The 27,704-nt window shown below is 49.4% G+C and overlaps 3 protein-coding genes across 4 annotated transcripts in view; 1 reads left to right on the top strand and 2 right to left on the bottom strand.

Annotated features, from left to right (window-relative positions):
* Nucleotides 1–5,133, bottom strand: part of LEPREL4 (leprecan-like 4) — an 11,250-nt gene extending 6,117 nt beyond the window's left edge. The window contains exons 1-6 of the mRNA XM_006832636.1: nucleotides 4,597–5,133; nucleotides 4,310–4,462; nucleotides 4,023–4,194; nucleotides 3,195–3,323; nucleotides 1,732–1,877; nucleotides 1,074–1,157 (exon numbers count right to left, since the gene is read on the bottom strand). Coding sequence (XP_006832699.1) covers nucleotides 1,074–1,157; nucleotides 1,732–1,877; nucleotides 3,195–3,323; nucleotides 4,023–4,194; nucleotides 4,310–4,462; nucleotides 4,597–5,070 — 1,158 coding nt within the window. The 5' untranslated portion in view covers nucleotides 5,071–5,133. The remainder of the gene's footprint in view (nucleotides 1–1,073; nucleotides 1,158–1,731; nucleotides 1,878–3,194; nucleotides 3,324–4,022; nucleotides 4,195–4,309; nucleotides 4,463–4,596) is intronic.
* Nucleotides 5,134–6,170: 1,037 nt separating this feature from the next.
* On the top strand, nucleotides 6,171–13,247 carry FKBP10 (FK506 binding protein 10, 65 kDa). Of its 2 annotated transcripts, none has more exons than XM_006832637.1 (10): nucleotides 6,171–6,479; nucleotides 8,387–8,532; nucleotides 9,216–9,405; nucleotides 9,493–9,638; nucleotides 9,968–10,157; nucleotides 10,542–10,687; nucleotides 11,400–11,592; nucleotides 11,991–12,133; nucleotides 12,352–12,515; nucleotides 12,834–13,019. In XM_006832637.1, the coding sequence occupies exons 1-10, from the start codon at nucleotides 6,235–6,237 to the stop codon at nucleotides 13,017–13,019; spliced, it is 1,749 nt and encodes a 582-aa protein (XP_006832700.1). In that variant the 5' UTR covers nucleotides 6,171–6,234. The 2 variants fall into 2 exon arrangements, with proteins under 2 accessions (XP_006832700.1, XP_006832701.1); XM_006832638.1 differs by having other exon boundaries at nucleotides 6,210–6,479; nucleotides 9,216–9,256; nucleotides 9,560–9,638; nucleotides 12,834–13,247.
* A 5,621-nt stretch (nucleotides 13,248–18,868) lies between these two features.
* NT5C3B (5'-nucleotidase, cytosolic IIIB) lies at nucleotides 18,869–26,964 on the bottom strand. The gene is made up of 8 exons (XM_006832639.1): nucleotides 26,860–26,964; nucleotides 26,217–26,286; nucleotides 26,084–26,130; nucleotides 24,949–25,034; nucleotides 24,231–24,320; nucleotides 21,011–21,173; nucleotides 19,893–20,093; nucleotides 18,869–19,003 (listed from the first exon to the last, which is right to left on the bottom strand). Exons 1-8 carry the CDS (start codon nucleotides 26,944–26,946, stop codon nucleotides 18,869–18,871), a joined length of 879 nt encoding a protein of 292 aa, XP_006832702.1. The 5' UTR covers nucleotides 26,947–26,964.
* Between the last annotated feature and the right edge of the window lie 740 nt (nucleotides 26,965–27,704).

The raw sequence follows: 27,704 nt of genomic DNA on the forward strand, positions 1-27,704 counted from the left end.
ATAGATATAGATATAGATATATGGAGCTCTGGTAGTGTAGTGGTTAGGAGTTGGGCTGCTAACCTCAAGCTCAACAGTTTGAAACTACCAGCCATTCCACAGGAGAAAGATGAGGCTTTCTGTTCTCATAAAGAGTTACAGCCTCGAAAACCCTATACAAGTTCACTATGAGTTGGAACCGACTCCCCGGCATGCACCCATCACCATATATATATATATAGATAGATAATTTGAATTTTTAGAAACTTTAGCTGTGCTGTCAACATTGGAAAAAGTATCCCAGTTGTATTGTGTTGAGTTGGCATTGTACAGAAATTAACAGCTATACTGGTCTAGAAATGTTCGTTTCTTTTCCAATTCGTACAGAGATAACGCACTGTATTAAATATGTAAGATCTTATCTACATGGGGTTGATTACAGAAACTAACGAATTATTTGCTATATAATGAAGAAAAAAAAAAAAAGAAAGCAAACAATGTATTGCATTAGGCAAATCTGTTGCACACAATCTTTTAAAAGTGTTCAAGAGCAAAGATGTCAGTTTGAGGACTAAGGTACGCCTGACCCAAGCCATGGTATTTTCAATTGCCTCATATACATGTGAAAGTTGGGCAACGAATAAGGAAGACCTTAGAAGAACTGATGCATTTGAGTTGTGATGGTGGAGAAGAATATTCAAAGAACCATAGACTGCTAGAAAAACAAACAAATCTGTGTTAGAAGTAGTCAGAATGCTCCTTGTTAGTCAGGATGGCAAGAGTTCATGTCTCATACCTTGGACATGGTATCAGAAGGAACCAGTCCCTGGAGAAGGATATTATGTTTGGTAAAATGGAGGGTCAGCGAATAAGAGTGGGGTAAGATTCAGACATGAGACGAGGGGCAGTACATGAGAACACTGGGCCGGGAGGAGAAGGGGCCATGTAGTTAGGAGACAGACAAACCTTTCAAACCTTTCATGCTTTACAACAGCAGACCATTGCGGGGTTGGGGCTCAGTTGTGGCACACAACTGGCAAAGGCTAGAGGTATTCTCCACATGGTCCAGGCCTGGAGGACAAGGGGCCACTCACCTCATCATCTGACTGCAGATACATGTGCGCAAACTCCAGTAGCTCCTGCAGCTCAGCAGTCTGGTTGTGGTAGAGCACGGCCTCCTGGGAAGAGCAAAAGCATAAGAAGCTGTCTAGCCCTGCTGCCAGAGCAGGGGAGAAGACGGTGGGGGGCTTTCAGGGTCTCCTTTCCCTTTCCAGCTCAAGGAACAGGGTACACTTTCAGCTCACATGCTAGTTGGCTCACTGTAGTGTCGGAAGTTCTAGGTTGAGGGTTCTGAGAGCTCAATGAGCAACAGAGCCCCAGCTGAATGGCAATGTCTCCCACTGACAAGGAAAATGGGAGTGGCAGCATGCACCCCATTTTTGCTAGCCTTGCCCTGGAGTCCAGGGGCTTTCCCCAGTTGGCCCAGCTAAGGGTCCCCTGGGGAAGAAGTGCAAAGGCCAGAGGTGAGGGTGATGAGGGTGGGGAAGGTAAAGCAGGAGAGGACATTGATTGGTCCTCCATGTCCTCAGGCACTGAGCTGGTGAGGTAGTTAGTAGAAAGCCTGCTCTGCAGATTGGCAATAAATTCAAAGGAGGTCAATGACACTCCCAGGCCCATCTAGCTAGTGGAGCTGGGATTTGAATCCAGACTCTTTCCTGTTTCCGTCCAGCCTTCCAAGGAGGCAGTGCCTACCTCCCGAGGCTGGAAGTCCTCCTCCTCCAGCCCCCAGCGTGCCCGGTGGAAACGGTAATACACCAGGTTCTGCTGCATGACACTGTCTTCAGGGTCGAAGAGCATATAGCTGGCAGCGCTGTGGGCAGCCTGGCGCACGTCATTCACTGCAGGTGGGGCAGGACAGGGGTGAGAAGTATCCCAATCACTTTCTTGTATTTAGGGACAAACCCACCAAGCACCTCAACGCACTTCTCAATTCAGTCTAGTGTTCCTCACCCCACTGAATAATAATAATGCAAACTAATGTGTACTGGCCACATGCTGTGCAGACTCTGTGTAACTCATATAAGGAGCAGTGGGTTAAGCGTTGGCTGTAATGGCAAGATTGTGAGTTCAAACCTGTCAGCCACTCTCCAGGAGAAAGATGATAGTCTATTCCCATAAAACGGACAGTCTCAGAAGCCCTGTGGAACCGTTCTGCTTTGTCCTATAGGGTCCTAACAGTCCAAATCAACTTGATGACCATGAGTTTGAGTTTGGTATTATCCGCATACTTGGAGATATCGCGAGTTCAGTTCCAGACCACCACAACAAAGCAATGCATTGACTCACACAATTTTTGTGGTTTCCCAGTGCATATAAAAGTTCTGTTTACACTATACTATGTAAATATGTAACAGCATTATGAAAAGGTGTGAAATACTGTAACAATGACCAAAATGTGACAGAAACATAAGTCAGCGTATGCTTTTGTAACTATGACAGCAATAGATTTGATTCAGGACTGACACACAGCATCTGTGAAGCCCAATAAACAAAGTGTAATAAACAAGGTATGCCTGTATTCTTATTCCCATTTTACAGAGAAGCCTGAGGCTCAAAGAGGTTAGATAGCCTGCTCAAGGCCAGATAATTGGAAGAGATGGCTCTAGGAATTAGAACCCAGTAGCCCAACTCTCAACCTCTCTGTCATCTGACACCATGATGATCTCCCTGGCCCCCTGCTCCTCAGCCCCTCCACTCTAACTCCAACCTCTACATGAACTTTGGCCTTTCCAGGAACCTTGGAGACTGTCCACCCCAGATCTCAGTGGATGCCAGAATCTTCCTCCAATGAGGAGACCCACAATCTGGACCTCAATTCCTGGTGCTATTTTTTATAAGCCATGTAATTTGTGGCCAACCCCTTGCCTACTATAAGCCTCAATTTTCTCACCTGAAAAATGAGTCTAGTTTTTCTAATGCCAGCTGCAAGAGGTTGGTGAGAGAATCAAGTGAGATACGAAAATGTGGCAGAACTTTGTAAACATCCCAATGCTGTGTCCTTTAATTCTCTTACGATATCCCTCCATCCTCAACTCTTCTCTCCCATCACCCAGGGTCCTCAGTTCTGAGGGAAAGCACCCCATAACTCTATAATGCCCCCAAAACAGTCCTCTCCCTCTCCCCTCTCCCCTGTCCATGCCCACCAGGAGGCTTACACTTATAGTAAGCAAACTGCAGATAGTGGTACATGGTGGCCACGAACTTTTCCACGAAGTAGCCGCCCACGTTGGGGGTCAGATTGGCCTCACAGTCCACCTTGCATTGTAGGGATTCTGCAAAGAGATCTGGGGGTGGGAAGCAGCAGTAAGGAGCAGGAATGCTTAACAACTTGATCCCATTGATGGAACTTAACTTCAGATACCAGCTTTGCTTCCTGATCCTCATTTTCTTTGTCTAGGAAATGGGTTGTTACCATGAAATGATGCAACATGCATAAAGTGCTTGACATTTGGTAAGTGATACGGAGGCTCCTTTCGGTGGGTGGGTGGGTCCCATCTCCTGGGCTGAGACCATCTCTTGCTTCACCATAAAGCCAAAAGGAGCCAGATTGTGGGGGGCTCTAGGAGGGTGGTAGGGGAGTTTCAGACTAAACTGAAGCCAGGCAGAGAAGATGAGGAAGCTTTGAGGGACTCCAGGGTTACAGATCCTGAGGCTAGCTGTTTCTGGCTGCACTGACCAACTGCTTTCTCCACACCTGCTGGGCTGTTGCCCACCTGCAGAGCCCTCTGCTGAAAGGCCCACCAGTCTACCCTTCCCAGATCCTTTTGGAATGTCAACACGGCTCAGTGCTGGTGCCACAGCTTGGACACTCGCTACTGTAGCCCTTGGCACTCAAAGTGTCAGGGTGGCTACCCCCATCTGTATTAGCAGACTGGGGATTCTGGGAAGCAGAACCCATTCGGCCTCCCCCTTGATGTCTGACAGAGTTATCCGGCTTTATGGGTAGTTCCGCCTCTGGCAGGCTCCACAGTCCAGGGGGCTACCTGCAATGGCTGGGTAGAAGTCCTTAAAGTCCACCTGTTCATGGGCCCCCTCACAGCCAGCCAGACACCTGGCAAAAACGGCCAGGTACTCGGCTAGGGCGCGCTCCATGTCCTCGATGCTACTACGGAAGTCTCCGCTATTGTAGAGTTTCACAGCCCGGAGGAACACGGCCTGGGGATAGGGGAACAAGGAGGGTCAGGGGGGCCTCCGACCCTTCCCTCTACTACAAGTGGGGGCCAGGGAGGAACGTGCGGACCAGCCCAGCTCTCCAGGCCCTCGGCCCCACCTCGTAAGGCTGAGCCTCCAGGTCCGTGAGGGGCTCCTCCGCTGCATCGAGCAGCCCCCGGTAGTAGTTGAGATATTTGGCGGTTAGCTCGTGCTTCGGATTCCGCTGGAGGAAGGTGTAGGCCGCGGACACTGCCTTCTCCAGCCGGTTAGCCTAGGGGAACGAGGGAATCAGTATAGCCAGAGCCCGCATCCCTAAGTACACAGGGGACTTCGGGCTCTGGGTGAGGGCAGAGCGTCTCCCACCGGGTCCGAACACCCAACCCAAGGGGGGCGGCGGGCGCCCACCTTGAAGAGCGCGTAGTGCAGATACTGGTAGGGCAGGCGACTCTGGAAGTCGCGCAGCAGCTGTCGCGGCGGGTAGGGCACCTGGAAGGCGGGCAGCGTCCGCTTGCAGCGCCGCAGGCAGGCGGCGCGCTCCAGGACGTGGCCGAAGAGCCGCAACTCGCGGGCCCACTCGTCTCCGCGGCCGGCGTCGGGGCTGGGCGCGGGGTGCGAGGCCTGGGGCGGCGCGGGGCCGCTGCAGTTGGCGTGGCAGAAGGCCTCGCTGTCCCGCAGCAGCCTGTGCAGCCGCAGCGCCGCCTCCAGGTAGCGCGCGCTCTCGCGCCAGCTCTCGCCCTCGTATTGCTCCAGCGCGTGCCCGTAGGCCGCGGCTAGCGGCATCAGGTCCTCGGGTGGGAAGCCTCGGAAGCTGTACTTCTCGTACTGCGCCCCGGCGCTGCCCAGCAGCAGCCACAGCAGCCCGTACGCCGCCCACCCCATGCCCCCGCCGAGCCGCGGGCCCTCGGAGCCCGAGCAGGCGGCCCGCCAGGCCGGAGGGCGCGGGGCCCGACGTCCGCTGGGTCTTAGCGCCGAATTCTGAAGGTGGGGGAAACGAGGAACGGGGGGAGGGTGGCGAATCGCCTGGATCAGGTCCCCAGAGGGGCAAAGGCTGCTTGTCCCCTCTTCTGGGGAAGTTTCACTGATGTCCTGAGTCCCTACATTGGCCCGAGCTTTGGGGATCTGGAGGCTTCGTGATAGATGATGGGGGAACGTTTCACCCCAGGGACGGAGAGCCCAGAAATCCCCTCCCTACACAGACACTCCCCCAACGGTAAGAATAAGAAGGAGCTGCCACGTTCCCCTCTCCTCCCAAGCTGTGGGTGAAGCCCAGCCCAGGAACCCGGTCTCCCCCACAGCACCCCTTTTGCCTGCTCCCCACTCGCGTCCCTACGAGATCCCCCCAGGTCCCCGCGGCCCACGTCGGCGAGGCTCCCACCTCGTTTGCCCCGCACACCCTCCGTTGTCACTGAGTCTCCGTCCCCAGCTCACAGTGCTCGCAAGTCAGTTTCTAAAGCGGGACAGAGCTGCTTCTCTCTGGAGAAACCTTCCCTGGAGGTAGGGTCCAGTAAGGGTCGGGGAAGCATTGAGGGACCCTTCGGATTCTGAGGCCTCAACGCCCACATGGAGAGGCCTAGATGTGGGGATTCCAGCAAAGGAAGCAAGGGATGCCTCGGCCTGGCTTTAGGACCCGGGCGCTCCGGAAAAAGACACTGAAAGTTTTTTTTGTTGTTTTTTAAACATTTTTTTCTCCTGGAGTTAGTTCAGTCTTCTCATCTTTCCGAAACCTTCCTCCCCGACCGGGCCCCAGGTCTCTCGGCCCCGGGTGGGTATGGAGGTGGGGGACCCAGAGTTCTTTGTGGTGCATTCCTCCGTCTCTAACCGCTCAGCCTCGCCCCCTCCTCCCACTACCCATCTCCACGACCAACACTCCCGCGGCCCAGAGGACTCAACGTCCCCAGCCCCCATTCCACGTGGACCGGCCTGGGCGGAGGTGGGGAGGAGGACAGGAAGAGGGGGAGCTAACTCTGGAAGGAGGGGGAAGGAGGTTGGCCGTGGCGGCTCCCTAGCACGTCCTCACTGCCGACTATCCCAGCTCCAGGCACTATGTCCCCCACGGGCCCCCCCAGCCACACCCTCCGCCGGCTCCCCTTGCTGCAGTTGCTGCTGCTGCTGGTGCAGGCCGTGGGGAGGGGGCTGGGTCGTGCCAGCCCGGCCGGGGGCCCCCTGGAAGATGTGGTCATCGAGAGGTACCACATCCCCAGGGCCTGTCCTCGGGAGGTGCAGATGGGGGACTTTGTGCGGTACCACTACAACGGCACATTCGAGGACGGCAAAAAGTTTGACTCGAGGTAATGGCTGGGCATTCCAGACTGGCCACTTCCCTGAGCCCCTGGCCAGGTGCTGTGGATCCTAGGGCCCTCTATTGCTCTATTGCCCCCTTTATGCTTTGAACCAGCCTCTCACTCCTAGATCCCTTAACACTCCACCCAGAACCTCGGGGGTGGGGGTGGGGGGCTCCTAGACACCCATCTCCCCAAAGGCATCTCCCTCTCCCAGTTAAAAAACCTTCATCTCTCAAACGGCCCCAGTTACTTTCACAATGAACCCTGCGCATCCCAGAGTCTTGATAATCAAGCTGAACTGCTCTGGTCACCTACAGTTGCTTACTTTAAAGGCATGGTGGGGACCTAGGGGTTGTGTTGGGGGAAGGGGATGGTACCTGTTGCATGGAAAACCTTAGGTAGTCTGAGTCTGGTACTCCCTACCAGTTGCTGCCCCAGGTTTCTGTACTTTAGCTAGGGGAGAGGAGGGAAGAACTTTGGAGGGGTGGAGGTTTATCAGCAGCCAGTGGGGACAAAGGAGACCATTATATTATAGTAAGACTGTAGGATGGATCTGGAGGGTGAGGCATCGCTGAGTGTAAAGGCCCATCTGTCTACGTGTCATACAATTGGACATGATACTCTGGGTTCTTCAAAGGGTTTTCATGCCTCCTGGTCCTGCAGGCCCTCTGCCCTGCCACCCCTCCCTCTCTCCCTCCATCTTAGCTCTGACAGGCCAGTGCCGCCCAACTTGGGGTTTGACAAGCAGGACCTCTGGTTTGCTCCAAGCTTCTGATCCCCTCCTTTGAGTCCACTTTTGTTGGTGCAGGGAGGACAGAGCTGTGCACCAGTCTCAGGTGTAAACTTGGGTCCCCATCATACATGCAAACCCCATATTATACCCAAAGCAGTCAGTACCTTCTTAGATCCTTCTCCAAAACACGGCTTAGCCACGGGAAATAAAATTAGTTGGCATGACTTTAGAGACAAGCAGCATATTGGGAAAGAACATGAACTCCAAAGGCCAGGACGCTGGATTCAACCCATTCTATGATTGTGGACAAGTATTTTGCCCCATTAAGCTTAATTTTCCTCATCTAAAAAAATGGAGACTAATGTTAGAACTCACACAAGATGAATCAATGAATGTAATCACCCAAAAACTGAAAATTACTCCAATACTCATTAACAGTTGAATGGAAAACTAAGTGGTGGTAGGTTCATAAATGGCAATGAGAATGAATCGTCTGCTATGAAATGTGGCCACTTAAATGAATCCCACAAACAGAACCCTGAGTGAAAGGAACTAGAAGCCCAAGATTACATACTATTTGCTTTCATTTAAAAACAGACAAAAACGAAAGAAGTTAAGATGATGCTTACCTTTGGAAGGAGACTGTGGGTAGAAGAAGATTAATAATTTTTTAAAAAGATGATGAGTGAAAGAGAAATCATAATTTAACAGACCACATATGAGCTGTGTGACCTTGGACAAGTCACTTCATTTCTCAAATCTTTATTAGTTCTCATAAGAAAAATGAAAACAATATGTCTTAATCTTGGGAAAGGATTAAATAAGATCATGAATGTAAAATGACAAGCATGTAATTTGAGATATATTGTAAATGTACCTCTTCCCTCCCATGCTGGATTTACCACCCCTCAGCTCTCAAGAAATAGTAGCAGCAGATAGGCCTGCCTGACTTTATTACAAGGTGGGAAAAGCCTCTGGCCTTCTCAGGGGTTCCTCTTGGTATAACAGCCCATCATCTTATAGATGGGGATATCATGGTCGACCTGGGAAGGAGGTGTGAATTGGTCAGAAGTATGTGGACACACACCTGATGGAGGGAGCTTGTGTGTGTGTGTCTTTGAATCTATGGACCGTGGCAGAGGGAAGTATATCATAACTGCACACCTCTTCCCTACCCCAGCTATGACCGAAGTACTTTGGTGGCCATTGTGGTGGGCGTGGGACGCCTCATCACTGGCATGGATCGAGGCCTCATGGGCATGTGTGTCAACGAGCGGCGGCGTCTCATTGTGCCTCCCCACCTGGGCTATGGCAGCATCGGTGTGGGTAAGCAGGGCTGCACTGCAGGGAGGAGCAGATGAACACAGAGTGTGGATGAAAGATACCAGGGTGCAGAATTAGGGACCCCTGGGTCAGCAAATTGGAACTCAGTGAAGGTGAGTGACTTGCCCAAGGTCATGCTGCACAATATGAATAATGGCAGACTGGGACAAGAGTTTAGGTCTCCTGCTTTGGGGATTAAGGAGACCTGGTGGCACCATGAGTTAAGCATTAGACTGCTAACTGAAAGGCTAGTGGTTCAAGCCCACCAGCCATCGTATGAGAGAAAGATGGGGCTGTCTGCTTCTGTAAAGATTTACAGCCTCAGAAACCCTGTGGCGGTTCTACTCTGTCCTTAAGAGTTGGAATTGACCCCATGGCGATGGGAAGAGAGGAGAATTTTGGGGACTGAAGAAGAGGAATAAGAGAGCCATGCGTGGCACAAGTGGTTTCTGACCATCTGCTAAGCTAATGATGGGCGGTTTGAGCCCACCCCGCAGTGCAGTGGGAAGGCGGGCTGGCAGTCTGCTTGGGTAAAGATTACAGCCAAGAAAACCCTGTGGAGACTTTTCACTCAACACATGGGCTTATCAGAGGGTTTGGGTGGGCTCATCACTTGGGAAAGGACAACTGCAGGAGGTGGGGAGGATGGCAAAGCAGGACTCTCAGACTTCTGCTCCTCTTCACAGCGGGGCTAATCCCCCCAGATGCCACCCTCTACTTCGACGTGGTCCTACTGGACGTGTGGAACAAGGAGGACACTGTGCAGGTGAGCACCTTGCTGCGGCCTACTCACTGCCCCCGCATGGTCCAGGACAGTGATTTTGTCCGTTACCACTACAATGGCACACTGTTGGATGGCACCGCCTTCGACTCCAGGTAAGGGCTTGAGAGGACTCCTGAGGACCTGGCACCCATCCTGTTACTCCACCCCCAGCAATACCATCTCTACCTCATTCTCACCAGCTACAGTAGGGGCGGCACTTACGACACCTACGTGGGCTCTGGCTGGCTGATCAAGGGCATGGACCAGGGGCTGCTGAGCATGTGTCCTGGAGAGAGAAGGAAGGTCATCATCCCTCCATTCCTGGCCTATGGCGAAAAAGGCTATGGTGAGAGTGGGCAGGGACTGAAGGCGTGACAGGGGGTGCTCTCCCGAACAGGGAAAACCAGAGCTGCCATATACCATTGTCCAGGTTGTGTACTGTCCAAGGACATCCAGCCTAGGAGGCAAGTAGGGGTGAGATGTAGCCCTTGGTGATCTCCTAGCTAAGAAGAGGTGCTTTGTTCTGATTTACACAAAGGCTCAGTATGAGCTGAAAGTGGCCCTGAGGCAAACCCAGCTCAGGTCTCAGGTGGGGAGCAAGAAACGGGGGCTGCTGACGCCAGGGGGAAAGGCTTCCCTGAGCTGAGGATAGTTCAAGCCCTGTCTTTTCCCCAGGGACTGTGATCCCTCCACAGGCATCCCTGGTCTTCCATGTTCTGCTGATTGACGTCCACAACCCAAAGGACACTGTCCAACTAGAGACGCTGGAGCTACCCCCTGGCTGTGTCCGGAGAGCTGTGGCTGGGGACTTCATGCGTTATCATTACAACGGCTCATTGATGGATGGCACCCGCTTTGATTCTAGGTCAGGAGGGTCCTATGGAGGTGGAAGGGGGCTGGGGGCGGGGACAGGCAGAAAACACCTAGGCAGGTACTGGCACAAATGGTTTGGATCTTGCTTATTAATGAAGAGTGGGGAGGTGGCTGTTGGTAACCTATCCAGAGACCTTGGAAGAAAAGTCTGGCGATGTACTTCTGAAAGGTCGTAGCTATTGAAAACCCTGTGGAACACAGTTCTCCTCTGCACATAGGAGGTGTCCATGAGTTGGAAGTCACTCAGTGGCAGCTGGTGTGATTTTCTTGGTTTGGGGTCACCCCAGGTAGCCGCTGCTGGGTGGCTTTGAGATGCCTGGATCGGGGAGGGGCCCCTTTGACCCCTGGCCCTGGTCCTCCCCGCCTTGTATTGCAGCTACTCCCGCAACCACACCTACAATACCTATATCGGGCAGGGTTACATCATCTCTGGGATGGACCAAGGGCTACAGGGCGCCTGTATGGGGGAGCGTCGGAGGATCACCATCCCCCCCCACCTGGCCTATGGGGAGAATGGAACAGGTAGGCTTGTTCTGGACACCACTACATCACTCACTCATAAGAGAATATACATTCTACATCAATTCAACCCTCCCCCCCCCCACCAAATCCCTGCCTCTGGTCCATTCCGTCTTCTCCGGGCAGTCCCATCCTGCCGCTCTAGCTCTCCCCTTCCCTAGTGGGTTAAGTGTTGGACTGCTAACCAAAATGTTGGTGGTTCAAACCCACCTACTGTACTGCAGGAGAAAGATAAGACTGTCTACTCCCATAGAGATTTACAGTCTCAGAAACTCAAGGGAACACTTGTCCTCTGTCGAGTCACTATGAGTCTGTGGGTTTGTTTTTTTTTTATACTGAGGAGGACCTCTAACTCCTGGGTAGGTGGGTGAGGATGAAAGTGGAAGAACAGAAGTGGCATCATGGCCCTTGGAAGCAGAGACCTAGCTCTGAGATCAGCTTTGATAGCACCTCTGTTCCTCATCTGTAAAATGGGACTAATCATATTAATGAGCAGTTATGGGGATTAGCAAGAAGAGCATAAAAGGGCTTTCTACACTGGGATGCTCCTTGTGCCACCTGCTCCCCACCACCACAAGAGTAGAGTAGAGCACTGATGGGGTGCACCAACATCCCACCCCATCGATGTTTGAGACCCCAAGGTGGGGAAGAGCTTGGAAGCTGGGCAGTCCCTCCTGGGGCTCCAGACTGACCTGCTCCCACATTCTGACCTCAGGAGACAAGATTCCTGGCTCTGCTGTGCTCATCTTCGATGTCCATGTCATTGACTTCCACAACCCTGCAGACTTGGTGGAAATCAAGACACTGTCCCGGCCCCCGGAGACCTGCAATGAGACCTCCAAACTTGGGGACTTTGTTCGATACCATTACAACTGCTCTCTGATGGATGGCACCAAACTGTTCTCCTCGTGGGTCTGGGGCAGGGTCGGGAGTCCTCCAGTGATGAAGCAGTTAGTCGTGCTTCTCCACCTAAGCGAGGAGACAGGAGGCATCACATGAAACTACTCCGCAGGGGACGCGGGGGAGGTGGCACTGGCCTTGTAGAGAGGACTGTTCCGGACATGACACGCTGTGGAGGGGAAATGCAGGCTGAGATGAGACTTCTAGGCCACACTTTAGGGGCAGTGACAGGAGGAAGCTGGGAGTCTCCTTTCTGCCCCGGGACACCTGCCACTGCTGTGTGTGGGGTGGGCATAGGAGGAGGGAGGGACTTGGAAGTGAGGTCTCATCTTGGTCTGCTGGGGGAAGTGAAGGTAGCTGGCAGAGGCCAGGCTGGCACCAACCTGGGAATTGCTTTCTCCCCCAGCCATAACTACGGGAACCCCCAGGAGGCAACACTCGGGGCCAACAAGGTGATCACCGGCCTGGACACGGGCCTGCAGGGCATGTGTGTGGGAGAGAGGCGGCAGCTTGTGGTACCCCCGCACCTGGCCCACGGAGAGAGTGGAGGTAAGAGGGTAGATCTTGGGTTGACTGGCATTCCGTTCAGTTTGCCCTGACCTGTCTCAGACCCAGATAGCCAATGGGACAAGTCAGGAAACCCTTTCAGGATGGTTATCTGAAGCCCTCCTCTCCAGTCCCCAAGAGGGGAGACTGAGGCTTGTGTGTCAGGAGACCCATGAGAAAGGCTGGGCGGTACCAGGACCCTTCCCTTCTCCTTCCTGTAGCCCGAGGGGTTCCTGGAAGTGCTGTCCTGCTGTTTGAGGTGGAGTTGCTGTCCCGGGAGGAGGGGATCCCTGAAGGCTACCTGTTTGTGTGGCATGAGGACCCACCAGCCAACCTGTTTGAAGACATGGACCTCAACAAGGATGGAGAGGTTCCCCCAGAGGAGGTGGGTGAGGAATGCCCCTGCCAGGATGCCCGTTTGCATGATGCTGTTAGCAGTTCATGCCCACTAACCTGCTGCCAACCCTGCTCCCATGTCTCTGCCCCTCTACCGAGTCACAGTGCCTTAGTGTCCTTGACCTGCCTGGGTGCCCACAACCCTCACCCCGCTCCTGTCAGCCCAAGGCCTTAGCAGCAGCTCCTCTCCTCCCAGCCCTGAGTTGGGAGGGGCCGGGGCAGCCTGGAAAAGAAACCACCCCTTTGTCCTCCACAGCTGCTCCCCTGTGACCCCCACTCGCCACTTCCTCTTGCTCTTCCCCTCCAGTTCTCCACCTTCATCAAGGCTCAAGTGAAAGAGGGCAAGGGACGCCTCATGCCTGGGCAGGACCCTGAGAAAACCATAGGTGACATGTTCCAGAACCAGGACCGCAACCAGGATGGCAAGGTCACTGCAGAGGAACTCAAGCTGAAGTCAGATGAAGACCGGGAGCGAGTCCATGAGGAGCTCTGAAAGGCAGGAAGCCTGGGCCTCATCTCAAATGCAGAGGGACAGAGGGCAGTGGGGCTGACCTACAAACAGTCACTCCCCTCTGCTCAGATAAAGTCTGAGAGCCCTCTAAAAGACTGTCAGGAGCCCATCCTGGTCTTCCCAGTCATTCCCCGTTAAATTCCACAACTGATCTCGATTCCACTTATTTCTGTAACACCAAACTCCTTAAAGATTATTGGAGTTAGAAAGCCACTTTGGGGGTTGAATGAAGCCATCCCTAGCCCCTCCCCCACATCCATCCCACTCCCAGACACTTAGGAGGCTGAGCTCATCTATTTCTTTATTCACCCAAACTCTGTCCAAGCTTCCACCCTTCCTTGTTCTCCCTGATTTCTCTCAGTCTCCAGCCTTCATTCCTCTTTTGTAACAGCTCCTCCAGGGCTGGAAAGACTGCCCCTCTCCCTTAGTTCTCGCTGGTTCCTAGGGAGTGGGGTAGCTCCAGGAGGGCAACCCTACCTCACCCTCTCTCACTCCCCCAGTAGAGACTGCAGTGGCCCCGGGGCTGCTGCTGCTGGAAGACAGGAGACAGGGCTGTCTTCATGGGGCCTTTCATCCCTAACAAAGGCTCCTTTCTTGAAGATTCTATGGAAGAGGCAGAAAAGGCAGGGGAGGTGTGAGAGGAACCCTGCTCAGATGCGCCTTCTCATTGCCTTCCAGTCAGTTCTGAAGACTAGCAACCCTATAGGACAGAGAATTGCCCATTAAGGGTCACAAGGTTGTAAATTTTTAGGGAAGCAGACTGCCACCTGGTTCTTGCATGGAGCTGCTGGTGGGTCCGTCAGACCTTTTGGTGTTTTAGGAAAGCACTTAACCACTGCACCACCAGAGCCCCTTCAGATGGGCTTTATGGGCTATGAAATTGGGAGGCTACATTTGAGAGGCTCATTTGGGGCTGAGGGGTGACACCAGTGCCTTTTCCTTTCTGCCAAATAAAAGATTCAACCAAAGTCCTCAGGATGTGGTCCCTTTTTTTGGAGGGCAGGGGTGGGGCTTTAGCTACACAGATTGGGAAAGAAAGATGAGACATAGCAGGCTGTTTTCAAGAACTCATCACCTGGAGGCAGGGTCCCTGGGTCTGTCTTCTCCCTCAGGAGGTTTCCTGCCTGAAGCCTTAACTGGAACTTCAGTGGGGAAGGGAGCCCAGGTCTGACCAGGAGGGTGAGGGGCTGAGAGTACAGAGGGATGACCCTTGTCCCGGAATCTCCAGTTGAATGGGAAAGATAACCTCCCTGGCTGCAAACACAACATGGTGGTGGTGGTTACGTGCCGTGGAGTTGGTTCTAACTTGTAGCAACCCCACACAGGGTTTCCAAGGCTGTAAATCCTTACGGGAGCAGAAAGCCTCATCTTTCTCTCTCAGAACTGCTGACCTTGAGACAGGTGGAATTACTCCTTTTCACACAGATGGTTTTCAATACAACACTATTCCCCTTTCTTCTGGCCACTGGCTGTTACCTCTCTTACCAGATAGACGATTTGTTGTATAGTACTGCCAAGTCGTTCTAACTCATAGTGACCCTGTGTATAGGGTTTCTAAGGAGTGACTGTTAGGTTTGAACCACCCACCTTGTAGTTACCAGTCAAGTCACACCAGGACTCTAAAATTTCCAGAGTTTAGGGGAGAAGTCAGTTCAGGCACCAGCCTTGCTATCCACCTTTACCTGCCCAACGGATGACCAATACACAGGAGATGATCCGAAGCCTTGCATGAGCAGAGTGGCCTGTGGGCATAAAGCAGGTGCTTAGATGGGAAAACAGACTAGATTCACACTGAACCATCCCCACAAGCAGATTTCTTGCCCAGGGTCCACTGACAATGTAAATGCTCCCCATGGCTACACTCCCTGACCCCAAAGCATCCAGAAATCTCAAGGTCTGACAGCCTCAGATAGTGACCACCAATCAGAATGCCAGAGTTAATGTATTGTTGTTAAGTGCTGTCGAGTTGATTCCAACTCATAGCGACCTGTATAAGGTTTTCAAGGAGCGGCTGGTGAGTTTGAACCATAGACCTTGAGGTTTAAACTGACCTTGGGGGACCAGTGCTTTATCCCATAGTGCCATACCAGGACAGAGTTAATGTGAATAGAGGTAAATACTGTTCACAGATGGTACATGGAGGGGGTTGCAATCATTCTAATTAAACAAAGCACATGATTTGTTGAATATAAAACTGATGATCTGTCCTGTAAACCTTCACTCAATTCACAATAAAAAGTTTGAAAAAAACAAACAGAAACCTGACAGGACAAGTCTGATCTGAAGCTGCTGTTCAATGCGGACTCAGTATGAAGCAGAAGAAAAGACTGTGGTCACAAATACTCCCGTGTACATTCTGGTTCTAGTTCCTAGCTGTGGAGTGTGGGCAAGTTACTCATCTTTTCTGAGCCATCTGCTAACGGAGAACCATTCCTACTTGCGGGCTTATTGTAGGATGAAATGGCAGGCCTCAGAGTGCCCAGAGCAAGCTAGCCCACAGTGACAACAGGCCTGCCTTCTCTGCCCTGCAGACACACACTTTAAAAGCAGCCAGGCCTCTTCTGCAGGAGGATGACGATGGACTTCTCTGGAAGAAGGCAGGCTAAGAAAACACCACGGGAACTGGGTGTTCTCCATGTTTCCTTCAGAAGATGCCCACGAATATTTGCAGGACAAACCGTCTACACGAACCACAGCCTTATCTCCCGTGGGACCAGGACCAGGTGCTGACCATTCAAACCAGAGCTGCAAGAGATGGACCTGGAGAGAATGGGAGAAAATGGAGAAAACCACAATTTCCTAAAACAAAACAAAACCCCCCTAAAAAAACCCCCAGACTTATGAATGAATGAATCCCTGAGACTGTTGCTTTGAGATACTCTTCAAACTTCCACCAAATAGAACCCTGAAGCTCACCTTGAAACTGAATTAACAAATTGGCTCAAAAGATTAATATCACCTGTAAATACTGTGTTCCTTTAAAAAAAATCATCTACACGAGACCAAACAGTCAACAATGACATTAAAACCAAGATGAGAATGTAAGAAGAGGGCAGGGAAATGACAGATTCATGGCTACAGAGCTACCAGAATGGAAATACTGAGAATGTTCACACACTGTGAAGAGCATAGCCAATGCCACTGAGCAACTTGGATAGAAGCTGCTGAATGTGAACCTGAACTGTGATGCAGACCTTTACCAGAAACAGGATTTTAAAAACAGCTGTCCTAGAAAGAACTCAGCTAGTTCTGGATCATCTAAGTCAAGGCTGGGATACTTTTTTTCTGCCAAAATTTCTAACATCATTCACTGGCCATACAAAATTATCAACTTAAAAATCAGCCTGCTGTATCTGGTCAAACACTTTATTAACTCACCTGATGGCTGGAGTCCTGGTGTGATGTTGTGGGTTAATGCATCAGACTGCAAAGTAGTTTGTGGTTCAAGCTCATCAGCTGCTCCTTGGAAACCTTATACAGGATCGCTAGCAATGGCACTTAACAACAATATGATGCCTACGGAGTTCTGGTAGCGTAGTGGTTACAAGTCAGGCTGCTAATCTCAAGGGCAGCAGTTTGAAACTCCCAGCCATACCAATTGATCTGCAGCAGAAAGAGGAGGCTTTCTGCTCCTGTAAAGATTTACAGCCTCGGAAATCCCAGAGGGTCGCAATGAGTAGGAACCAACTCCACAGCACACCACCACCACCAATGGCTGGAGTCCTGGTGTGGTGCTGCGGGTTAACCGCGCCGGACTGCAAAATTGGTTTGAACCATAAGATCAGTGGCTCAAGCTCACTAGCTACTACTCCTCAGAAACCCTATATAGGGTAACTATGGGTCGGAACCAACTCAACGGCACTTAACGTGATAGTTAATGTGATAGTTAAGAGTTCTGGTGTGGGATTGTAGGTTAATGTACTGGACTGCAAAATTGGTTTGAACCACAAGGTCGGCGGTTCAAGCTCACCAGCTGCTCAGAAACCCTATGGGTCAGAACCAGCTGGACAGCAAACAACAACAACGTGGTGATGACTGGAACTGTGGTTGCCTTGGCAGGGCCAGACCAAATGATTTTGAGGATCTTATTGGACCCGTGAGCTGGACATTTGCCACCCCTGATCTAAGTCAACAAGGAGGAAAAGCCAAAGAAAAGGTGAAGCCCAAACAGCATGAGAATCTAGTCACTTGTTTTACTTGGCACACAGAGCCTTCTTCTTCAGACCCCTGGTCACAAACTCTCCTTTAAGGTCATCTGTTTTAGAGGAGCAAGAAGAGCCAAGGGCACGGGAAGAAGTGCACGCCCTCGGGAATCCCTGGACTCTGCAGACAGGATCGCCTCAACACATCTGATTTCAGACTGAATTTCAAGCTTCACGGCTGCCCCAGAACACAAGGGTGAGTCCAAAAGTATTATTACTAGGGTTTTAGTTCATACACGTACAGGTTTATTCCAAACAAAACCTGTTTAAACATGTCTCCAGTCAGATGGCTGCAGGCACGTTCTCTCAGTAATGATACACTTAGTCATGTTAAAGTGCCTTCATAAAAAAGGTCCAAGCAAAGTGGCTTCTCTAACGTTCTCCCATGTAAACGATCACATAATTCACAATAAAACATTAAAAAACAAACAAAACACAAACAGTGGCTTCTGAGAGGAATCTGCTACACAGTTCTATTCAAGGCAGAGAGGTTGGCTCAGACTTCGTCAACTTTTTGCATCTTGATAGATATTTTTCAAAAGACACAGGACGATCATGACTCCATCCACCCTCCAGCCCTGTTGTCCCCTTCAGACTTCTTGTTGTGACCAAGTCAAAGGAACGCTATTTGGGTCCTCAAGGATGCCCAAATTGTTGTTTTGATGTTGTGTACATTGGAGAGTGCAGAATTCTTTGGAAAGGGTTAAGAGAGTTGGAAACACAGCCTTCCTAAGGGAATGCTGAGGAACAATAGCTTCACATTTTGATATTTTTGTTTAATAAATGTGGCTTTGATTTTGAAGCAATATTTTTTGACTTAGTCTCATAGTCACCATTCTAGGTCATCATCTCCAGCCACCCTGATCCCCGCAGACATCCTGGCTAGGTCCAGGCGGTCTCCTGGTGGTTTTCACTGTGTTTTGTGGAGCAAAGAGAAGCCCTAGTTGCACTGTAGGTCAGGCATTGGGCTGCTAACCACAACGTCAGCAGTTCAAACCCAGCAGCAACTCCATGGGCCAACAATGAAGCTGTCTGCTCTCGTACAGACTGGCAGCTTTGGAGACCCTCGGGAACCATTCTGCTCTGTCCTGCAGGGTCACTGTGAGGCAGCACTAACTCAATGGCAGTGGGTACGGGTGAAGCTGAGAGACTTCTTGGAGGTTCCAATGCATCAAGGGTCGGGGGATACCTGGTGCCCCCGCCATTATACAGACACACACTTCCTGGACCATGAGTTCTTTTCTCCATTTTTTATTTCAATCCATTTCACATGTTAGGAGTTGTTTGAAGAACAAGTTCTAGTCTAAAAATCTGGGGGGAAAGGAATCCCTAAACTAAATGATCCCAAGAACGCAGGCATCCTGTAGGTTCACCACTCACCTGGAGCAGCTTCTGCTGCCTTCCCACCTGGAAGGTCTCCCCCAAAAATGAACATAAAGGATGGCAAAGGCGCTGGGAGAAAGGAGGGAGAGAGGAGGGAGGCGGGGTGGGAGGCACACACAGGCGCACCTGCGTCCAGGGTTTTCCTTGGGACACAGAGGCAGAGCAATGTAGGCAACAAGGCAGGCTGCCTCAGGTGAAGAGGAGGTGCACCCTCTCATGGCCCCACCTGCGGGCTAGCCCCAGGCTCTAGGAACCCTGAACGTCTATCTGGTCCCCCTGGCGCAGGATGTCCTGCAGCAGCCCATTGACCACATCCAGCGTCTCGTCCTTCTCCAGCACGATGTCATAGGAGTTCAAGTAGTGCTCCCGGCGCTCCTCCACCTGCTCAGGTGACAGGAGACACTGAGAGGGTCTCACATGACCTGCAGTAGCAGCTTCCAGCTCCCTTTTGAGACTAAGGCTAGATGAAGAGTTCCGAACTACAGGGACCTGCCTTCTGACGACAGGGATGAGTGGAAGGCAGCGACTGCTCGAATTAATTAATCCTTGAGCCCGCATCCAAAGGACAATAACAAAAATGGAAACCCAAGACCCATATGTCACCTCTAGTCTAGGTTGGATGGAGTTTTCACAAGGCTCAAGGGTCCTGGTGGACTCAGTGCTCCCTGAGGGTGAGGACCAACCACCTCCTACTTACCACCCCGGGTGCCGCTTTCTGGTCATAGCATTCTCCCCATATCTCTGGTCTTCCCTAAATTATAAACCCACACCCCAAATAACTGACATCTTCCATCTCAATTGTCTGAAAGACATGATTTAGGAGAACTGGTAGCCAGCCACAGCATTTTCAGACCTGCATAATCCTGGGCAAATCACACCTCCCTGCCTTGGTTTCCTCATGGGGATGACAAAAGTCACTACCTCCAAGAGTGGTCGTAAAGATACACAGTGGGTGCTCAGTACATTCTGGCTGCCATAAAGTATGCAGCATCACCCTTATTCTGACTACACCTTTCCTGGAGCACACAGCTTGCTGTCTTGTCTTTCTCCTGAGGAAACCAGGAATATTGGGAGACAGTGTCTAGCACACTGTTGTGTTGCTTTTGACTCATAGCGACCCTGTCTAGGGTTTCCGAGGAGCGGTGTCCAGTGCATTATCCTGCAGCGCCACACCAGGACTCCGTCTAGCACATAGAAGGTGTTCAGTAAGCATTTATTATAGGGATTGAAGAAGAAAGCCACAAAGAGAGGAAGCCCGTTTCCTACGCACCTTGTCATTTAGGAAGCCAATCTTGAGAATGTTTTCCACACATGGAACCCCGTCAGCCATAGTGAGGTCCCCCATGGAGTCTCCCAGCAGGACAATGTTGGTTTTGTCCTGAAACTGCTGGAAGTAGCTGGAGTTCTCACACACGGAGCTGTTCTTGTTGTAGGTGTGGATGAGCTGGCCCTTGAATCCCTGTAGGAAGCCCTAAACAATCAAGAGAAGAGAGACAAAAGGCATCGACCTAAGGGCACTTTTCTGTGGTCTGTGTCACATAGGAAAGGGAATCCTGAAAACCATTAATAAGGTTACAACTTCACTAGAATATAAATAGTTTGTAAACTATGGCCTGACTTTGTAAAGTTTTACAGGAACACAATCATGCTCATTTGTTTATATATTGTCTGCTGCTGCTGTTGTTAGGTACTGTATAAGGTTTCCAAGGAGTGGCTGGTGGGTTTGAACCACTGACCTTGTGACTTACTCAACAGTGCCACACCAGGACGCCTATGTATTGTCTAGGGCAGTTTTGCACTACAATGGTTAAGAGTAGTTATGACAGAGACGGGATGCCCTGAAAAGCCAAAGGATTTACTATCTGGCCCTTTACAGAAAAACTTTGTCAAACTCTTAAGCTAACAAGACCATCAAATATTGATGATCATCTGGTAAAAGTATAAAGCATGAAATACATGCAGCAGTTTGGGTTACAAGTGTGCTAACCCGAAGCTGCAAGCCACATCCTACCCTCAGGCCAAAGCGATAGAAAGTCTGACCACTGGCTTAAAGGAAATTAGTCAAAAGTAGGCGAGTTAGAGCAGCCCACCTCTGGCTCAAGTCACAGTTCAAGCCCTCGAGTACCCAGGACAGTACCTAACCCATGACAGGGACAGGGGGCTGGGATGCCCCACAAACTAGGTCCCCCAGGCAGAGAATTGGCTGTCTTCCAAATACCAGATACAGGATCTTTCACAACACCCTGTCCTTAGCTGGCAAAAAAACAAAACAAAACAAAATAAAATTAGCTGCCTTGAGGCAAAGAAACCAGCATGCCTTCCTTCTCCCTCAAGCACCCTGGTTTATGGTCCCCACCCCATTTCCATGACCAGCTCAACTTGGCTCACATTTTCATCAAAATCCATATAGTTTGAGACAACGTGGATATTGGGGTGGAAGACTTTGTTCTGCCGGATAATTTCTTCCAGGATGTCTCCAATGCCAGCAGAGAAGATGAAGAGAGGAACGCTGTGATGGTAAAGCGTGTTGAAGAACACTTTGTATCCCTCCCTGAAAAGAGCAATGAGTTACGCAATGGCAGAAACCCTGCCTCTGCTACTCTTGTTTTCGCCTCGGGTTACACATTCATATTTTTGAAATTTTCTTTTAATTGAGCTCTGGTAGCGTAGTGGTTACGAATCGGGCTGCGAACCTTAAGGTCAGCGGTTCGAAACTACCAGTCGCTCCGCAGGAGAAAGATGAGGCTTTCTACTCCCGTAAAGATTTACACCCTCGGAAACCCTGTACAGGGTCGCTATGGGTCGGACACGACTCGATGGCACTTAACAACAACAACAACAACAAAGTACATACAATAAAGTGGACAAAGTGTCCTAATCTTCAGTGTCAGATCAAGCAACATTTTTCCCCCATTAAAAAACCATTTATATGAGCCCAAAAGGTGAACAATTACTCTAAAGCACAGATGAGAAGCTAACAGTTACGACAGGGAAACTAGAGTACCGGAGAAGGGCCAACTAGAAGGCAATGAAGGAGAGCTGTGACACGCTGTGAAGAATGGAATTAATGGCACTGAATGATGTGTGCAGAAGCTGTCAAATGGTCATCTAATTTGCTGTGTAAATTTTCACTGAAAACAGTAAAATTATTTTTTTCTAAGTTGTTTGCTTTAAAGTCTAATTAAAAAAACTTTTTATTGTGAATTGAAGGTTTACAGAGCAGATCATTAGTTTTACATTTAACAAATCATACTTTGCTTCACTGCATAGTGGCAATCCCCTCCATGTACCAACAGTTCATAATATTTACCTCTGTTCACTTTAACTATTGCATTCCTTCCTGTGTCTCCCGCTACCTTCATCCTTCCTTCTCTGCTAACCTCCCTCTTGTATATTGCCTACCCTGTCACCCATGTTAACATGTGTGTACCCTCTAGCCCATGAAAAGTTTTCCCTCCATGTTCCCTCCCCCATAACCAACATAGTTTCTTTTATCAAGAAAGCCTTTTTTTTTTTTTAAACTTTTTACATTATGGTCTCATACAATGTTTGTCCTTTTGTGATTGACTAATTTCACTCAACACGTCCTCCAGGTTCAACCATGTTGTGAGGTGTTTGACAGATTCATTATTCTTCAACATTTTGTAGTATTCCATTGTATGTACATGTCTGTTTGACCATTTATCTGTTGACAGGCATTTAGGCTGTTCCTATCTTTTTGATAGATCTCTTATAAACAGCATATTGTTTATCCCCTCTGCTATTTGTGTTTCTTGACTGGTACATTTAGTCCAATTACATTCAGTGTAGTTATCAACAGGTATGAATTAATTGTCATTTTTCTGTGGGTTTTTTTGTGGTGCCGCTGGATTCTTTGTTCCACACAATTTTCTATGCTGAGTTCATTGTTTGTGGGTTTTAGCATTTTAATTTCTGTTGTTTTACTGTTTACTAAATCTTTCTGATTTTCCTTTTTTTACTTTGATGTGCAGGTGAATTATTGTTTTCTGAGGTTATACCCTGGAATTCATTATTTTTCCCCTGCTTAAAAGTCTGTTTTATTTTGAAATCTACTTGACTTCCTTGCCTTTTGGAAGTTCTGTATCTATACCATTCCCTTTTTGCTTTGTAGTTGACTTCATTATATATTCATAGCTCTGGTTCCCTAGTTTCATTCTTGTAGGTTTGTTTTACTTTAAATCCTTCTATATCTAGATTGAGTTCTGGGAGGTGTTGTCTTTCTGGTCATCTCAAGGTCCTTGTCTGCTGTTGTTGGTTCTCAGTTCAAAGAACACCCTTAGCATTGTTTACAAAGCTGGTCTGGTCATTACAAATTCCTTTAATTTCGGTTTATCAGGAAATGTCCTAATTTCATCGTCATATTTGAGGGACAGCTTTGCTGGGTATATGATTCTTAGTTGGCAATTTTTTTTTTTGAGAGTATTGTATATGAGATCAATTAACTTTTCCATTTGTTTATATTTTCCATGTAATCATTACCCAGGTCAAAGTTCCCTCAGATTCCTTCCCAGCAAATACCAGCAGCTCTATTCTGACTTCCTGCTGCCACTGATTTTTTTTGCCTCCCCTTAACTTCAGTGAGATGGGCTCATCATCAAACTCTTTTGTACTTGCCCATGTGTGCATTTACCAAGCATTCATTCTTTGTAACTGCTATGTAGTATTCTACTACAGGAACAAGACACAATTTGTCTATTTTCTGTTCAGATGCTACCAGACTTCCGCTATCATGACTAGAGCTGCTGTATATGTCTTACACAATGTGCAGTCTATGCTGAACTTGTATATGGTTATATGTACTCATTTCCCTTGGGCAGAGGGCAGGCATGTTTCTGCTACTGCTCATAGAACTAGGCATCGATCCTGGAGTTCCTTCACTGAGGGCACCCCTCCAGCCTCTTTCCCCAATTAGGGTCCACAATCCTTGGGAAGAACCATACAGACAACTTCCTTTATGGGTCCCATCTTCCTCCAGTAGAGGGCTGTGCAGGAGAGATGCTCAGGAAGGTCACTGACGATCAAGGGTCCCAGTCTAGGCAACTCCCAGGTCTGGATAAAAAACCCCTAGTCACCATGTTGTAATTATTGTTGTGGGCTGCCATTGAGTTCAGTCCAACTCATGGTGAGCCCATGTGTGCAGAGCGGAACTGCTCACAGGGTTTTCAAGGCTGTGACCGGGCAGAAGCAGAAAGCCAAGCCAGTCTTTAGGGTCCCTCTGGGTGGGTTCAAACTACCAACCTTTTGATTAGTAACTGAGCACTTAACCATTTGAGCCACTGAGAACCCTGAGAGCCTTTGCACTATTGTGAGGAAAGAGCCTAGCCTCCATGTCAGATGAAGCCCTGGCCAGATGGATGCACTAGGTCCACTGCTGGCAGACTACTTCCTATGGGTCCCCAGGGAGAAAACCCTTGGGTTGTACACAGAGAGCAAAAGCAAGCTCTGTTCACATGAGTACCTTGTGTTGCCATGTCCCTTCCAACCTCTCCCAGCAACTCTCCCTCACCACCCTGCCCCAGCCTCCTAATCTGTAAGTAAAACAGCTTTTAACAGTCTGCCAGGACCGTTTCCCAAAGCAAAAGCTTACCGAAGCATTGCACCAGAGTCTTTCACCACCTGGGTAATCTGAAACTTCTGAATTTTCTGCTGACACAGAAGATCATGGGCTTTGGTCCACCTAGAAGCAAATATCCCACAAAGCCCCAGATTCAAACCACTGAAGTAAATAAAGTGTCCTTTCCTTTTATGGAGCTAAGACCCCTCTGTAGGTTATTGACAAAGGAGGCCTCATCCTTTTCACAGAGCCATTTCCTGAAGGGATGTGGCTCTCCTGAAAAGGAAGTTTGTAAAGCAACACAACGAAGAGGCAAGAGGGTGACTTGCTCTTCTGTGTCCTTCCTCTGGAGAAGTGGGGCTCAGACCACTGATGCTGCTTTCTACGGGAGGGCGATTTCTCCAAACCAAAGAACCTCAAACTTCTGCCAGGGATTCGCCAGCAGTCATATTAAGCCCTGGAGTCCTGGTGTGGCGCTGTGGGTTAATGTGCCAGACTGCAAAGCCATTTGAACTGCAAGGTTGGTGGCTCTGGGTCAGAGTCAACTCAACGGCTATTAACAACAACAACAACAACATATCTGGGTAGTTTGTTATAATTGCTGGACTACTGACATTCAATAATTGAGCCTAAGCCCTTAGCAAAGTATTAAGGGAAGCTGCTTATCTTATCAAAGCTCAGGGGTAAAAAGTCCCACAGGTAAAAAGTCCTAATCCTGAAGGGTCCAGTTCTCTTCACCACCATCACTCACCATTCAACCATATGAGGTAACTTCTCTTTGCAAGTCCGCTCTGGGTCGATCTCAATTGGGTAATAGTGGTGAAGCAGTGCCTTCAGCTGGGACATCCAGATGAAGAGAAAAGCCATTAGTCCATGTCACGTCTCCCCCACCAAAGACCTAAGTTTAATGTTTTGTTTTAAAAAAGTCATTTCAAAGAAGTGTAAGTTTTCTTGAAATTTTTATTTAGGGACACATGACCTCTAAGAATCAAGTTTCTCCTCTTATCATCTTCCACCATAACTGGGCAAAGGTTCTCATTGACCCATTTGATAAAGTCCAGAGAGTGACTTATCTGTAGTGTTGGTCATTCCTTTGCACCCACCCTGAGAGAGTAAGGACTAAGAGTCAACAATCTAGAGAGCTTCCCCCTCAGAGAAGAACTTGTTATTGTGACAAATTCACTTAGTCATCAGGGCTTAATCAGCAAGAACCATTAAGAACTGATTAACCTGCAAGAACTACTTTACTTCCCAAAATGTGGCTTACTCTCTCAGGTGACAGGCAAGATGATTTTAGAAGATACATGGATAAACACTTTTGCTTTCTTTGTTTAAGATTCATTTTAATGTACATCAGAAAGAAGAAAAATAGTTCCTCCAACACGATTTCATAAAAAAGATTCTTCTTTTGTAAGTTAATTACATTCAAATCATTAAAAGTAAGCCAATTTAGGAGTGTAGGGGACGAGTTTATAGGGTATACCCTTTGGTCGATTGATCATGCATGGAGGGGATTGGAACCATGGCAATGAGATGATATACGATGGAATGAATGTAAAACTAAAGTTCTCTCATGTAAAATATCATATAATTCACAATAAAACATTAAAAAAAAAAGTAAGCCAATTTAAAGGAAAAAAATTATCACTTTCATTCACCCCTTGGAGTTGCACCAATGACATTAAAATCTCCTATAAACTCCATTGCAACAGTCAAAAGAGTGTCCATAGTATCATCATTGATCATGTCTTGGTCATAAGGAAAGGCTGAGCATTAGCAAGAATACTAATAAACCAGTTGTCTAACATCTCTCTTTCCTGGAAATTGCTGGTCTTAAGCAGGGTCTCTGTGGAGTCACCTCTTAACAAAGAAGGGGAGGAACACACCTCTTTCTGGCAGGCTTCACTGATGATCTTGCTGTTATCCAAAATATCTGGAAAAACATAAAATTCCTGTGTCTTGCTTCTCAGAAGCCATCATTTTGACAAACCCAACAAGGCAAGCTAATGTGGAACTTACTGTAAGAAGAAGGACATCTCTTTCCATTATAAGAAAATCTGCTCAAAGTCATGTCAAAATCAGAAATAACCTAAAATGAAAAGGCAAGAAGTTGCCTAGACATGGTCCATCTTGCAGACCTGACCTGAGTGGGGAAACTAGTGATAATCTAAAGGCAAAGTCCTGGGGGAGTTGGGGAGGGAGGAATGGTAAGGAAAAACGAATCCAAGTATACCAGTTACCATAAAGTGTTAGCTCTAAGGAAGACCTGTCTCTCCCAGATGGTGGGGAGCTGAAGAACAGGGGTTCTCCTGACTCTTTCGGTTGCACCCACAATAATACCTCGGGTCCTTCCTTCAGACTCAGCTGCACTTTAGCAAATTCTCCTTAGGGCGCAGCTGGCCTGGGCTAGTTGCAAGATAAAGTCCCATATGCTAGTATGAAGTGCTTTCTGTCTAATTAGAGACAGTGGCCATAACCTTCATGAGAAATCCGAAATTCAATCTTGGTTTGGGGACAGAGGAGCTCTTCCCACAAGACACAATACACAGCCAGACTCCTTGTTCTCTGGCCCCTGGCCAAGGTGGCAGGAAACCCCCATAGCCCCCCTTCCTCAATCCCACCAGGCTCATTTTCCACTGTCGGACCCTCCAGCCCGTAGTACCTGCAGCCGGTCTCCCCCGCCCCTGCGGAGGGCGCTCACGATCTCCTGCACCCGTCCGGGCTGCCGCATCAAGACCGTGGCCTTCATCAGGGTGCTTACCTGTCCCGAGATCCAAGAGAACCACTGAACCTGGCACCGGGTTCGGCCTACAGGGGAACCCGGGCTCGCTCGAGCACCTTTGCGAGGCCAGGTTGGGGGGTGCGAGGGGACGGAGGGCACCGGCTGAGCCTGGGGAGGCTACAGGCCGGGGTGGCGCGCCGGAACTGGGTCGATCTGCTGGGGGACTCTGAGGATCCCAAGGATTGGGGTTTCGAGCACCCCAGGGATCGGGCCCGCTCCATCCTGGACCCTTCTTCCCGCCTCACCTCGTCCGCCATCACGCTCGCGGCTTATTCGGCAATGCCAAGACTATGACCGCCCAGTGGCCGGACTGCGCAGGCGTCGACTCCATGTGGGGCGGGAATTGGGGGGCGGGGGTCGAGATTTTGGCGCCTCTGGAGGGTGGTTGTGCTGTGCACAAAGAAACGGGTTAAGTAAGAGTCTTATTTTGAGGCGCGTGAAGGTCTCAAGGAGTTGGGGTTTTGTGGGAGAACTGGGTTATCAAGTGATGTTGGATGAGTTCCTGCCACTCCTGGAGCAAAAACCCTGGAAAGAGTGTCCATGCCCAAGATTAAAAGTTGCAATGCAAAGAAAACCACGCAGCTTGAGAGGCATATGAAAGAACCATCTAGTAAATTCTATTAAACATTCAGAAGGTGGTTCTGTAACTGGGCCCACTGCTCATCACAGAAGAAAATGAGTGACTAACACACGTAGTGGGTAAGAAGACCTTGGACAACTGGGCC

Source organism: Chrysochloris asiatica, unplaced genomic scaffold, assembly GCF_000296735.1.
Source record: "Chrysochloris asiatica unplaced genomic scaffold, ChrAsi1.0 scaffold00007, whole genome shotgun sequence".
Lineage (NCBI taxonomy): Eukaryota > Metazoa > Chordata > Mammalia > Afrosoricida > Chrysochloridae > Chrysochloris > Chrysochloris asiatica.

Coding starts and splice junctions, on each gene's coding strand:
- FKBP10 (XM_006832637.1), top strand. CDS start 6,235: ATGTCCCCCACGGGCCCCCCCAGCCACACCCTCCGCCGGCTCCCCTTG. Junction 8,533..9,215: donor CTATGGCAGCATCGGTGTGG/GTAAGCAGGGCT, acceptor TCCTCTTCACAG/CGGGGCTAATCCCCCCAGAT. Junction 10,158..10,541: donor GGCACCCGCTTTGATTCTAG/GTCAGGAGGGTC, acceptor CTTGTATTGCAG/CTACTCCCGCAACCACACCT.
- NT5C3B (XM_006832639.1), bottom strand. CDS start 26,946: ATGAAGGCCACGGTCTTGATGCGGCAGCCCGGACGGGTGCAGGAGATC. Junction 21,174..24,230: donor GACTCTGGTGCAATGCTTCG/GTAAGCTTTTGC, acceptor TGCTCTTTTCAG/GGAGGGATACAAAGTGTTCT. Junction 19,004..19,892: donor TTGGCTTCCTAAATGACAAG/GTGCGTAGGAAA, acceptor TCACCTGAGCAG/GTGGAGGAGCGCCGGGAGCA.